Below are 13,944 nucleotides of genomic sequence, written 5' to 3' on the forward strand. Positions count from 1 at the left end.
TAGTCCAAGCGAGTGATCTGACGCCACGAAGGAACAGTACAACATGTGCGTGACGTGGTGTATGATGAATGCGTTAAAAAGCAATCAAAAGGGATGAGTGTAAGTTTCAATTGTGTCCTTATCACCTTGTAAACATAAACAGAACTTCATTTAAAAAATAAATTCAGTCTCTCTTGATAGCCGTAGCATGACATCATGCTCTCTATGGATATGGGTTTATGTTTATATACATATGGTCAATAAAACCCTGTATATTATTTTTTGTTTCTTCCAATACATTGATTTCATATCCATTTCATACTAGTGCAAAATTTGTGCGATAAAGTTTATCCTTTTTCTTTTCAACGCAGCGGTTGAGTTCCATCCTGCACCCGGAAGTGAGTGTCTCGCCTTTGAGTTTCTTGTAGCATTTGTCACCTTCTAGGTGGAGATCTATTAAGTGTGCTAAGCCACAGTAGTCCAGTTGCTTTCTCGTTTTGTGGTTTGTCTTCACTGAAGAAAATACATTGTGTCAACAACTTTGTGGCGTTCAAAGACACTTCAGTATCTTTCCCAGGAAGTCTTTTTAGGGGGAATACATAAAAAAGATAAAAGCAAAAAACCTTCATCCTTTAAGTGCCACGTACAGATCCCAGAAAGAATGTTGACCTCAGTTCTGGCTGAACATGCGTCAAGTGAGCTTCTTTCTTTGAAAAATCTTTTTTCTTTGATTTTTTTTTTCCTGGGGTTTTGATGTTGTTGGGGCTTTTTTATTTATTTATTTGATTTTTTTTCTGCAAAAAACATAGTCATCGGTTTTATTTTGTCCATTGTAAGCTTGTGATAAAAGTAAGTCTCATTTATAGCAAAGTGCAGTCAGTCGTAAAGGAGTATTGGCGTCTGGTACCCACTGCTCTGCTGCTTACCCATGAGGCCGGTCGGTCCAGAGCTGATAATGAAGGCTATACTACTGTGCAGACTGTATTGAGGGTCGTATCAAACCTCACAGCCTTTGCCTCTGTTGGCTTCATGTTTGTATCATACATGGGATTCTCAAATGAAGCTTGTCCATTAGTGTTCTCGTGACCTGCATATCCGTTGTACTGAACTTTTGGTCTTGTTCTGGAGAGGAGAAAAACAAAGATGGTGGATGTTTTTGAGGGGTATGGGGTTTTTTTTAAGAGAAAAAGCGAAAATGTGTTTTGATTTCTTACGTTTATTACAACAAATTCCAGTGTCATTTTCAATTATGGAAGAACAACATAAGCATTAGACATGTTAGATAAAACTTAAACAAAAGAACATGATGTCCTCATCCAACAATGGGAAGTGACAAGTATGTTAGCTGGGTTAAATTACAAAATTAGGACAGGAAAATAGTGTATAAAATAAAATAAATATAAAATAAATAAATAAAATTGGGGCATTTACTCACCCTTGTTATTTCCACCCTATACATTCTTACATGAAATGCATTATAAAAGTAGTCCGTATGGCTTGTGTCCTATGTAGAGATATCCTTACTTAACATGGAACACTGTATCTCACAATGCATTTTGGTCAACTTGACATTTTTACGCAACACTTTATTAATAATGCAAAATAATTTTATTCCCAAGAAGATGCCACCTGCTTGAATTAAAAATTTATTGTGACAAACGCAATGAGGTCAGGTGATAATGTGGCATACTACTGCTTAAAACATTTATGGTGAAATAATGCCTATGGAATACTAGCATACTGTGGAGTAAATGCTGAATTATTGCATACTTTTTTTCAAAATAGAACAGATTTTAGCAGTATGCTGCATTGTCAAGTGTTGATGTGTTTGTCACATGACATATTTTTTTTTGCATTTTATTTCATATTTCATATATATTTTGAGTAAAACTCTTGGTTGATCTGATCAAATAATTAATTACTTTCAAGTCATTTAGCATACTGAAATGTGAGCTCACACTGAGTGCATTGTGTTTTACCATTCCAAGTGCATTATGCTCTGTGGTATAATGCATTTTGGCAAATGTAGTTGATAATCTAGGTATTCTATATGGTAATAAGCTATTTTTAAAACTTGGAAATTTTGCTGCTTCTTACCACCAATAATTAAAACCATGGAAAAACAAAAAACAAATCACATTTTGGAAAGGTCACTGACGTCTTGATGATCTAAATTTTGAATACTGTAACTGATTCCCAGGCTTGCTTGGATGACAGTGGATGATTTATGATCTTGCTCAAATTGTACGGTCCAAATCTAAATAAATCACCTACATCCCGTTCCCAATTCATATTTCCACTGACTAACAGACACTGGCATGTCACCACATCAGACGCAATTCTCATGATATTCCAGTGGCAAATGTACACAAACAGAAATAAGCAGGATGACTTTTAGTTGGTCAAATTAGGGTTGACAGAAATGACAATCTAATATGGGACTACAAAAGTATCTATGTCACTTCTTTTCCCATTATTCCTGCACTCTGCCCTGCCTCAGACGAGATGAGCAAATAAAATGCAGACAATGAATGTGTGGCTGTAAAGGGCTCGTCGCCTGTGGAATTAGCTTCTGGTGACTTACCTGGTGGCGGCCAGGTCTTTGGGTCTCTCATTGTCATCTGTGCCTTGTGATAGAGCCCTGCCAATTTTTTTATTATTTTAATATCGGGGAACTGTCATGCTTCATGACAACTTTGTCACATTGTTTTGTTTGTGTAGGAAAACTCCCATGCTCCTTTTTTAGCATTGCCTTAATTTGAACTCAGTGGCATTTTAAGAGATTTGAATTGCTAACGTCTATAGGCAGATGCCAATTACTGGCTTGGCAAAGGAGTTTCCTATCACTACAGTGACACAATGCTGATTCACATTCATTATAGACAAATGACATCAACATAGGAGACATTAAAGTCGGCTGCTCTTACCTGTGTTTGTAGAGGTAAAAGGCAAACCCTGATAAAATAAGCGCAAAGAAGGGCACTAGAATGGCAGCTGCCACAGAACTGCTGTTTGTGCCGTAGTAAGGATTAGACAGATCCATATCTGTGGTAATAAGTCCTGAGGGAAAATTCAGAATAAACAGTTAGAAATCACCACCTGCCTGAAAATCTGTCTAGAATCATAAATTAAATAAGTATTAAATCTATAAATGTTATACATTTTAATATATTAATTTACTTTTCATGTATTGATATGATATGAAATGAAATAATCTACCTTGTCTTGTTAACTGAAACTTCCCGAAGTCCTTGCTATGAATGTGCCCTTGGTAAACAAACATTTTTTTCTCCGTTTCTGCTGTAACCTATAACAAATAATAGACATGAAGGTATAACAGGTTAAATATATATAGCCCTATTTTGCCAAAACAATGACTTTCAAATATATTGCTACATTGTCAAAGACAAAGATAATATTAAAGATAATATAATATAAAACTTCTTTCATTAGTAAGAAAGCAATGCAAGATTTCAAATGACATGCACAGTATAAAATACAATGCTTTATTAATTTGATTATTACCAATTTTGTGCTACTCACATATCCATCCATTGCCCAGTTATCATTTTTGAATTTACTAAAATATTGTTCTGTTGGGCCTCTTATCTGGTAAACTTTTAATAATAGATGATTTTCTTCTTTCTTGTAAGTTCCTGCAAAACAACCCAAAAAAAAACAAAAAAAAACAACAACATTATAAGGAAATAATTAACTGAAATAACCAACAATATCCGTCATCTGGAATTTCTTGTATAAACCTGCATTTATAATGCTTTTCTGTTTATTTTTGGTCTAGGACTAGGAAGTAGGGTTAAGGAAAACATATTTGGAAAATGCGGAAAGCATCCATAGCTATTAAGCCCGCTCAATTCATCTGAGAAATTGGATGTAATGCTAATTCAAATATTCACTCTTCATATTCATAAATATTCATTCAATCTCCCATCAAAGTAAGACAATCCTTCTCTTTCAGCATGTTTAATATGTAAGAACAGACTCCTAAATATCTTCGAACAAGACATTTGGATCAATGACATGTCATATTGTTGCCGCAGCAGCTGACCGCACATCAGTTGATTTCTATACTGACCAACAAACAATGCTGTTTCTTGTTGTGATTATCAACGCTAATTAATAACATTCTTCATTACACTTTACGTTCACGTTTCATGTTTCTTGCTGGGATCTAGTGCAAATAACCTAAAGTAACCCTGCTCACTGACATCTGTGTGGATATCTTTATAGATAGATATAAACAGCATAGCAAAATCTCGTCCAACTGACAAATTTGTTCTGTCGTACAATATATCCATCATACTGTACCACTCTGCCCTAGTGTCTTCATTGAACATGGTGTCAAACCTGGCAGAAAACTCCAACTTACCAGAGAGTTTAATGTACACCCCGCTCTGCTCCAGAAGAGTGACGTTGACCCGGCTGGTGGTGGCATTGAATGCATTGACTGTTACTGTGGCAGCCTGTCTCTTTCCCAGGTACTCATAGAATCCAGCCCAACCAGAGTTCAAAGAGAACACGTCTGCAGGAACTAAACAAAACGCATACAGTAATCATTCCGACATCTATGCAATTAAATGAAATGCATTACAAGGAGGTAGAGCTTTTTTTTGCATTTGGCTCCAAAACTCTGGAATAGACTTCCTGATAACATGCAGGGTTCATGCATACTCTCTCTGTTTAAATCTAGATTAAAGACACAGCTCTTTGGCCATGCATTCAAATAATGCATCTCATAATCTTGTACTGTAGTTATATCTGATCAAATGTGCATTATTATTCCTAAGCTTGGGTTGAACAAATCATTTTTGCTTGGTTTGGAACAGCAGCTACACTAATTATGTCTCTATTTGTTTCTCTGTTTCTGGTTTATGTTTTTTTTTTGTTTTTGTTTTTATGTTTATGTGAGGTGATGTAATACCTGAGAAGAGATGATGCCAACCCCTTAGAGGACCTCAGATGATGCCAAGCCTGAAATAACATATACTACCAAATTTTGTTACAAGTTTGATCGCTACATAGTGTTCATCTGTTTGATTACATCATTAAGTGAATTTTACCGTTAATTTCTGCCATATGTACTGTACATCAATTTGACATAGTCACCACTGATAAGCTACTACAAAATATATTGTAGAAACTTAATTTTCTGTAAAGCTTCTTTGCATTGATTTGTATCGTGAAAAGCGCTAAACAAATAAACTTGAATTAGTTTGAACAAGCATATACACTTTAGTAGATACAGGGTCCCCAAGTACAAACCTGATTCCAAAAAAGTTGGGACACTGTACAAATTGTGAGTAAAAAATGAATGGAATAATTTACAAATCTCATAAACTTGTATTTTATTCACAACAGAATATAGATAACATATCAAATGTTGAAAGTGAGACATTTTGAAATGTCATGCCAAATATTGGCTCATTTTGGATTTCATGAGAGCTACACATTCCAAAAAAGTTGGGATAGGTACTGCATCACATACAGGAATGCTACTGTAATGGAAATCACAAGATGGGCTCAGGAATACTTCCAGAAAACATTGTCGGTGAACACAATCCACCGTGCCATTCGCCGTTGCCGGCTAAATCTATATAGGTCAAAAAAGAAGCCATATCTAAACATGATCCAGAAGCGCAGGCGTTTTCTCTGGGCCAAGGCTCATTTAAAATGGACTGTGGCAAAGTGGAAAACTGTTCTGTGGTCAGACGAATCAAAATTTGAAGTTCTTTTTGGAAAACTGGGACGCCATGTCATCCGGACTAAAGAGGACAAGGACTACCCAAGTTGTTATCAGCGCTCAGTTCAGAAGCCTGCATCTCTGATGGAATGGGGTTGCATGAGTGCATGTGGCATGGGCAGCTCACACATCTGGAAAGGCACCATCAATGCTGAAAGGTATATCCAAGTTCTAGAACAACATATGCTCCCATCCAGACATTTTTCCAGACGTTTTCCAACATGACAATGCCAGACCACATACTGCATCAATTACAACATCATGGCTGCGTAGAAGAAGGATCCGGGTACTGAAATGACCAGCCTGCAGTCCAGATCTTTCACCCATAGAAAACATTTGAAAACATCATAAAGAGGAAGATGCGAGAAAGAAGACCTAAGACAGTTGAGCAACTAGAAGCCTGTATTAGACAAGAATGGGACAACATTCCTATTTTCTAAACTTGAGCAACTTGTCTCCTCAGTCCCCAGACGTTTGCAGACTGTTATAAAAAGAAGAGGGGATGCCACACAGTGGTAAACATGGCCTTGTCCCAACTTTTTTGAGATGTGTCGATGCCATGAAATTTAAAATCAACCTATTTTTTTTCCTTAAAATTATAAATTTTCTCAGTTTAAACATTTGATATGTCATCTATGTTGTATTCTGAATAAAATATTGAAATTTGAAACTTCCACATTATTGCATTCTGTTTTTATTCACAATTTGTACAGTGTCCAAACTTTTTTGGAATAGGGTTTGTATTTGGACATTTAAGGCACATGAAATTGTACAAAGGTAGCAAAAGACAAGCGCATTTCATATTAGTTGAATTCACTAGTAAAATTTCACCAACATCAGCTGCTTAAACATAATTGTTAGTTCTGAGAAAAGCAGACTTTATTTGCAGATTCCACTTGTTACAAATGTAACAATAATTTAAGAATAACTGAAGTGTCTAAAAACTTTTGGACTGCTAAATGTTAAAGGTGAAATGTCTAATTTCTGCCATAGTACCGGGAAAAGGTTTCCCAAACACTTCTACAAAACCTACGAAAGGTTTACAAATAGTTGGTCTTTGCCAGTCAAAGCAGGATAGGCAATCACATTTTAACACTGAAAATAATCACACTTCACCTTTATCTTTGTTACTCTGACATTTAAAAAATATCATTTTCAGCAATGCAACATTACAGGCCCATTATTTCCAGTGACCATGGTTCAACTTCATGTAGCACAAGTTTATTTTTGATGGCAGCAAAATGGATCATTCAAGGGGTACTTGAAAGGTTTCATACCATGAATCTTGTTTTTCTGCAGGTCTGGATCCTCATTTGATTTGCTGTTTATTTTTGGTCCAACTAGGAAACAGAGCAAATAATTGATCATTTGACATTTGTGGATGAAACCTGCACAATGGTAATGACAGTTAATCAAAGTTTCTTGCTGTAGTTTCTCTTAGAATGAGTAATTTCTACATCAGTTTGACAGACATGAATAACTTAAATACATTCATAAATGCTGACACTGCCATTCTGTTTAACAATGTACATTTTCAAAGAGTTTTAGTCTTAGAGTTTTAGAAATGGTTCCAAGAACTAAACATATGTATCACTGTCAATCACTAAAAGTGAGGGCAGTGTATTTAAGGCATTGTTCCCTCACTGTATTCTGTATGCCGTTTTTTTTTTTTTTTTTTTTTTTTTTTTAATAATGTAAAATAATGTAAATAATTTCATGATTTTCATGTTTGGGTGCAGTTACCCACATTCCATAAGTTATTAGTACAGTTGTTTCAATACCTTTGCAGACTGGAGGTTTGCCTGACCACCTTCCATCTGCTTTGCAGGTCCTGTGCTCTGATCCTCCAGATAGGTAGAAACCATCTTGGCATGTATACATGAGTGTGTAACCTAGAGTAGGCAGGTCTATAGCCTTCACGTCTACATGGGATGGCGTCTCAGGCTGCCTACAGGCATGAGCTAAAAAGAGAAAGAGAAAGAAAAAACAGCAATGCTCAAACTAATTACCACATATCAGAGCCAATTACTTTCAATGGGGAATCACGTAAACCCATGTATTTTGGTAATTCATAGGAAATAAGGCTAATGGTCAGACTTAAGTATCACTTTCATGCCAGTTAGTTTATTTATTTCTTTATTTGTTTGTTTTTTGGGGTACACTATATTTTGATAGTCCACTTTAGACATTCTACTACCTTTAAGTAACTTTGCAACTACATGCCAACTAACTCTTATTCATTTTCAACAACGAATCTCTCATTAGTATTAGTGTTAGTAGAGTATTAGTTATTACTGTTGTTAGGTTAGGTCTAGTAGAATATGTTTACTTGACCTTGAAAAGTTACTTAAGAGTCAGTAGAATATGTGCCATCAAACTATTATGATAGATGTTAAGCAGACAGTCTACTAATACTCTAATGACTGGCAGTTGACATGTAGTTGCAAAGTTACTTATAGTTAGTAGAATGCCTAAAATAGAACATCAATATAAATGCATGTTTATTTTTTTTTGGTCTTTCCCAGATCTCTATATGAAGGACATAAGACCCTTCACACAATTAATATTATTTTAACATATCAAGAAGCTTCAGAATTGTTTATCCTGCATCAATATGTTTTTTTTTTTCAGTTTATTTGATATTCTATTTACATTAAATGAATGCATTTTTTTTTTAACTCCTGGATGATTTAATTTAATTTGTTCACTAAACTCCTTGAGAGTGGCATATTTAATCTAAATGAGTGTACATGGATAGGTTTTTGTTTATTTCATCACTTTTATCACACAGATAAAATAACATATACTACATGGTCCAGAAGTAGCATTTATTATTTATGCCGTTAATTTTTTATAACTCCTGATACATCTGTTGCAAAGTTTACACATCACGTCCATGATGAACTGGCTGGTGCAAATGTGTTACTTGTTACATGCATGAATTAAATTAAAAAGGAAGGATTTGAAATGTTTATTTCTGTGTACTAAATATGTCTTATGCAGCTAGTTTTTCTAAGGATTTCAAAAAAATAGTAAGAATAAAATGGACCGGTAACACTTTAGAATAGGGAACACTTCTTCACTATTAACTATGACTTTTCCCTCAATAAATTTCTAATTTGCTGCTTATTAATAATTAACCCTCTGGAGTCTAAGGGTATTTTTGGGGCCTGGAGAAGTTTTGTCATGCCCTGACATTTGTGCTTTTTGTTAAGTTGGTAGTTGTTAAGTTTAGGTATTGGGTAGGATTAGGGATGTAGAATAAGGTCATGTAGAATAAGGCATTGATATGTGCTTACAGTGGATTTACAGCGGAGTCCCAGCTGCATACTATAGAATGGTAGAGATAAAGCCACACCACTGAGAGAAACGTTCTGGGACATGCCTTGAGTGCTGCCATCTTCCATAATATATGAGCCATGTCCTCACACCTCACTTTTCGTCAACTCAGTTCTCCCTGCTTCTCAGCTTCTGACAGTCTGACTGCTTTACACAGACGAGACGCCCTAAGGATTTGGTGCGGCACTCTGTCAAAGTGGTCCACAAATCTCAAATTTATGTACAAGCTGTTTAAACTCAGCTAACTTTAATTCTTTTGCCCACATTTGTTCCTTTTGCAGCAATCATTTCATTACAAAAGCATCACAATGTGGAATTCACATATACAGCTTAGGGGATAATAACTGGGACACTGGCAAGGATCAAGTGCATGACACTGCTCAGAGAACTTCTATCAAAAAGTAGGTTTGCAAGAGCAAACTTCTCTCTGCTAAGCTGTCAGAGTCTTTGACATCAGCACCCTCAGCCGCCCTAACTCTAAAGTAATCTGTACTTCTTCAAACAATGCCCTTCTGCAGTAATTTCCTGTGTAAAGATCTCGCTCTAGCTCTCGCTCTCTCTCTTCACCTACCTTTGTTTTCCTGATAGTACATCATCAATCACACACTGATGAAACCTTGTTTCGAATGTAATGCTATGGCTGTGTTCCAAAACTTAAGGAGCTGCCTTGCTGTCAGACGCCTACAGAGGAAACTTCCATTTGAGGCAGTATGCTAAGTGAAATGGAACATCATAAGTGGCCTACATAGGCAGCAAATAGTACTCTTCACATGTAGCACCTACCTGATTTCAATAGTTTGCTGTTAGCATGTTGCTAAGCTAACAATGTGATACTCTAATTCTGTTTTTACACTAGATTTTCTGCTCAGCAACATTAAACTGAGATGGTACGACAAAAGAGGCCCGAAATCAGATGCAAATCACGATCGGACAGATGCGTTGCACATGTGCCCAAGAAATATCTAACAGGTTAAATATACCTGCAGCAACTCCACCTCATGCAGTGCAAAATGTGTTTTGACTGGAAATGATGACAACAGCATGAAAGTCACACTTTATTTTAAGGTCCAATTCTCACTATTAACTATGACTTTTGCTTCAATAAACTTTTAATTTTATTAATTGCATCAGTAAGGTAGTTGTTAAGTTTAGGTATGAGTTAGTAATAAGGGATCTTAAATATGGTCATGCAGAATAAGGCATTATTTAATGCTTTATAAATACCAGTACACAGCTAATATGCTAGTAATATGCATGCTAATTAATAGTGAGAATTGCTCCCTAAAATAAAGTGTTACCAAAACTGTGTGTGCAACATAACAATATGTAGAATACTTAATGTATAAAATAATCAATTTTTAAATTATACATTTATTTTAAGAAACATTTTTTATTTTTATTTTTCCAATACTGAATGCATTCCTTATTTTTCCCATCTTGGTTTGATTTTTTGAATGACCTTGTTACAATGCAACCTGGTATTGCCTTCTGTGCAAAGGATAAATGCGATGTTAATTTAGAATTTGGCCAAAAGAAGGTTACTCAGAACAGCTTTCCCGCTCAGGGCAACTCAGTTGCTGCCAGCATAGGCAGCTCACTAGCTTTTGGAACAGAGTCTGTATATAGCAATGCTTACCAACACACTCTGGTTGCATCCCACTCCATGTTAAGTTTTCTAAACACGTTCTCGTTGTTGAGCCGAGGATGTGATAGTTTTTCCGACATCTGAAGAAAATTTTACTTCCGACCTGAAAGAAGAGCATTATTGAGATTGAAACCCTGAAACCAAAGAAGCATAACCTGTAATTTACTCAACTAAAGGACAAGGAATGATTGAATGTCATTTGTTCTCACCTCAAATCCCTGCGCCTGGACTGGAATTCCATATGATGGGGTTCCGGGATCCTTACATGCATTGCTGGTTGGATCTACAAATAGATTTTATTTATTTATTATTATTATTTTTTTTTTTTTTAAGAATTCATTTACAATTATCATAAATACTGCATGGAAATGTAATAGCATTGCTTTTTCCAATGTAAATAGTGGCTGACCAATGCAAGAAGGCTGAATTCCACTCCATGAACCGTCCGCCTCACAAACTCTTCTTGAAGAGCCTACCATCAGGAATGGAGGTCTGCAGTAGAATGACACCTCTGATTTGTAGGTGAACTGCCGGCCCTCTATGAAGCCCTCTGCAGGGGTGCCTGGATCTCCACATAACACCGCTATAAAGGACACAAATAATAATAATAATTTAAAAAAAAAGTTAGGCCGCTAGTACCAACAGAATCATTGCCTCAGTACTTTCATTTTCAAGAGTGCAAATTAGCAGTGAAAGGTGGTGGTGTGTTTGATTTTGACACATTTTAACACTCAAAACAGGACTAATAAAATAGTCACATTTCTTCTTGTGCTTCACTTGTTCTTGCAGTATTTAAGGCATTTAGAAAGAGTTTTAGCATGATTTTACAGCACACACACCCCTGCCCAGGTTTTTCATTTTAAGTTGAATCCATCAAATATTTGGATGAAAGGCTGAGTAGTCCTAAGTGTCAGCATGGATTGGATGGTGGAAGGTGCCTGACCAATGACTGCTTTTGTACATTAGGACAAATGTTTGAACTTGATTCTTGAAGGCATAGGAAGCCAGTGGAAGAAGTGTAGCTGAGGTGTGATCTAGGAGAAACTGAGAAGGCTGAATATCAACCAGCCTGCAGTATTCAGAATGAGCTGCATTGTGAGTTACTGTACTGTATGTACTGTAGGGGAGACCAGGACTAGCTGTCATCCTTTTTCCTAAGGCAAAAAGCAGGGCACATTTTCACACTATTGCTTATGCAAGTTAGAAACCTGCCATTCTATTCTATTCTATTCTATTCTATTCTATTCTATTCTATTCTATTCTATTCTATTCTATTCTATTCAAGCACTGGGATTTGTGAAAACAAATGGGAAAAATGGACTATTTTTTGTAGTGGAAGGATGTTATTTGATGGTTTTATATTATTTATTTGATGGTTTACATATTTTTTACTTTAAGAAGTTATAATTTTTGTTTTATAAAAGAAACAGGGTACTTGAGGAAATGCTGTATTGTGAGTGCACTCCACTTTTCATCAAACCTATTTAGCTGTGACTGTACTCATGACCTCTCATATTTAACTTTACATGAATTCAGATGTTCTAATTAATAACTTGTATAACATTACAATATATAGACATATAAATTGTTAATAAATAATAAATTGGTAATTGGTAACTTGTTATCGCAAATATCATATATATTAAAAAAAAAATAGTTTGGATAATCAAATAGTTTAAAAAAAAAAAGTTTGAAACTAGCATAATATATACACACACACACACACACACACACACACACACACATATATATATATATATATATATAAAACACTTCTGGAGAAAACAAGCATTTGTGTCTTTTGTCTCCAAACTTTTACTGGGATATAGTCTTCATGACATCTTCTCTGTCAGACAACTAGCCCTGTTCTCTTCTATATAATAGTACTTTTTGGTGTTTGCACTTACAATATGGTTTCTTTTTTTTCTGGCACTTTTAACGAGGATTTCTGTTGTAACAGCTGACATTGTGTCAAAGGCTTACAATAAAAGCCAGAAGGATTTACCGGCAGATTCCGTGCATGCACCTCGTACCTCTTACGCTGCATGCCGGAAAGCCAGGCTACTTGAGGGATCCATTTGTGATGTGTTGACACTTGTATTGAAAATGTCAAAACAGGTTTTATGATGTGCCGTAGCTGCGTTTTACACAATTTCAGTCAAGCCATGAACCTTCCATCATAGCGACACAATACTCCAAACACAACAACAGCCGCCACAGAAAATATCAACTTTTGGCCCATATATGGATTTATGGTAGGGTGCTATGATGGTATGTATGGTGTGATGGCAGAAATTTGTCAAGATGGTTGAGATTTTCCTACACCGTTTATACTGCAGAAGATGTATTTGGACAGCTATCAGTTTGTTTGTTTTTTCTTCAAATGTGAAAGTGACAAAGAAATGTATACTGTACCTTGTGAATTGTAAATACAACTTTCCATGAATTTTCAGTGGACAAGAAGAACTGCAGAAAGCGTTCTAAAGTACATCAGCACAAAACAAACTGTACTTATATCCCTCACAGCCTCATTTTCATTTGTAATTAAATATGCTGTCTACTGAAGCAAAACACATTGTTTACATCCTCTTTTCATGGATGTGCTAATGGAGTTTAATTCTGTTTTCTGTTAATGGAACAGAATGGTACTTACGCAGACACTGTGGGATTTCGCCACGCCATGTGCCGTTCCCTTCACATGTGGCTATTCCAGGAGAGGACAACTGGTATCCTTCAAAGCAGCTGTAGGTAACACTAGAACCCCACTGCAGGTCTGAGCCCTCCACTCGCCCATTGCGGATAGCTGGAGGCTGGCCACACATGATGACTGAAAAACAACACCACAACAAAGTTAAACAGTATGCAGTATTCATGAATTAGCTCCCTTTTAATTTTATTTAATGCTTTTTTATTATTATTATTTATTATTATTATTATTATTATTATTATTATTATAATTATAGCATTCTGGAAATGTACTCTCCCACTATTGTCAAAACATACAGTATATGTAGTTGATGCTTTTTTGTCAATATCAAAATGTAACAATTAAAAATGTATAATAATGCATTAAGGACATTTTTACATACAGAAACTGAACACCATCTCTTGTAAATTTTGCACTGTTTTAAATCACCTTTTTTCCCTTCATAAATGGTCCTGAGGTGTGACAAATGTTTTTTTTTTTTTTTTTTTTTTAAAGTTCCATGTAATCTCCAAATTA

The 13,944-nt window shown here is 35.6% G+C and overlaps 1 protein-coding gene across 6 annotated transcripts in view; it reads right to left on the bottom strand.

Moving 5' to 3' along the window:
- Window positions 1–905: 905 nt before the first annotated feature.
- Window positions 906–13,944, bottom strand: part of LOC109072910 (CUB and sushi domain-containing protein 1-like) — a 492,278-nt gene continuing 479,239 nt past the window's right edge. For 3 of the 6 annotated variants that reach the window (XM_042736246.1, XM_042736242.1, XM_042736247.1), the window contains 12 exons: window positions 13,375–13,548; window positions 11,131–11,304; window positions 10,931–11,004; window positions 10,713–10,824; window positions 7,519–7,698; window positions 7,015–7,077; window positions 4,367–4,528; window positions 3,505–3,635; window positions 3,199–3,286; window positions 2,907–3,039; window positions 2,564–2,620; window positions 906–1,101 (listed from right to left, as the gene is read on the bottom strand). In XM_042736246.1, the coding sequence (XP_042592180.1) occupies window positions 942–1,101; window positions 2,564–2,620; window positions 2,907–3,039; window positions 3,199–3,286; window positions 3,505–3,635; window positions 4,367–4,528; window positions 7,015–7,077; window positions 7,519–7,698; window positions 10,713–10,824; window positions 10,931–11,004; window positions 11,131–11,304; window positions 13,375–13,548 (1,508 nt within the window). In that variant the 3' untranslated portion in view covers window positions 906–941. The remainder of the gene's footprint in view (window positions 1,102–2,563; window positions 2,621–2,906; window positions 3,040–3,198; window positions 3,287–3,504; window positions 3,636–4,366; window positions 4,529–7,014; window positions 7,078–7,518; window positions 7,699–10,712; window positions 10,825–10,930; window positions 11,005–11,130; window positions 11,305–13,374; window positions 13,549–13,944) is intronic. The other 3 variants (XM_042736243.1, XM_042736245.1, XM_042736244.1) reach the window with 3 other exon arrangements.

Source organism: Cyprinus carpio, chromosome B13 (genome assembly GCF_018340385.1).
Source record: "Cyprinus carpio isolate SPL01 chromosome B13, ASM1834038v1, whole genome shotgun sequence".
Classification (NCBI taxonomy): domain Eukaryota; kingdom Metazoa; phylum Chordata; class Actinopteri; order Cypriniformes; family Cyprinidae; genus Cyprinus; species Cyprinus carpio.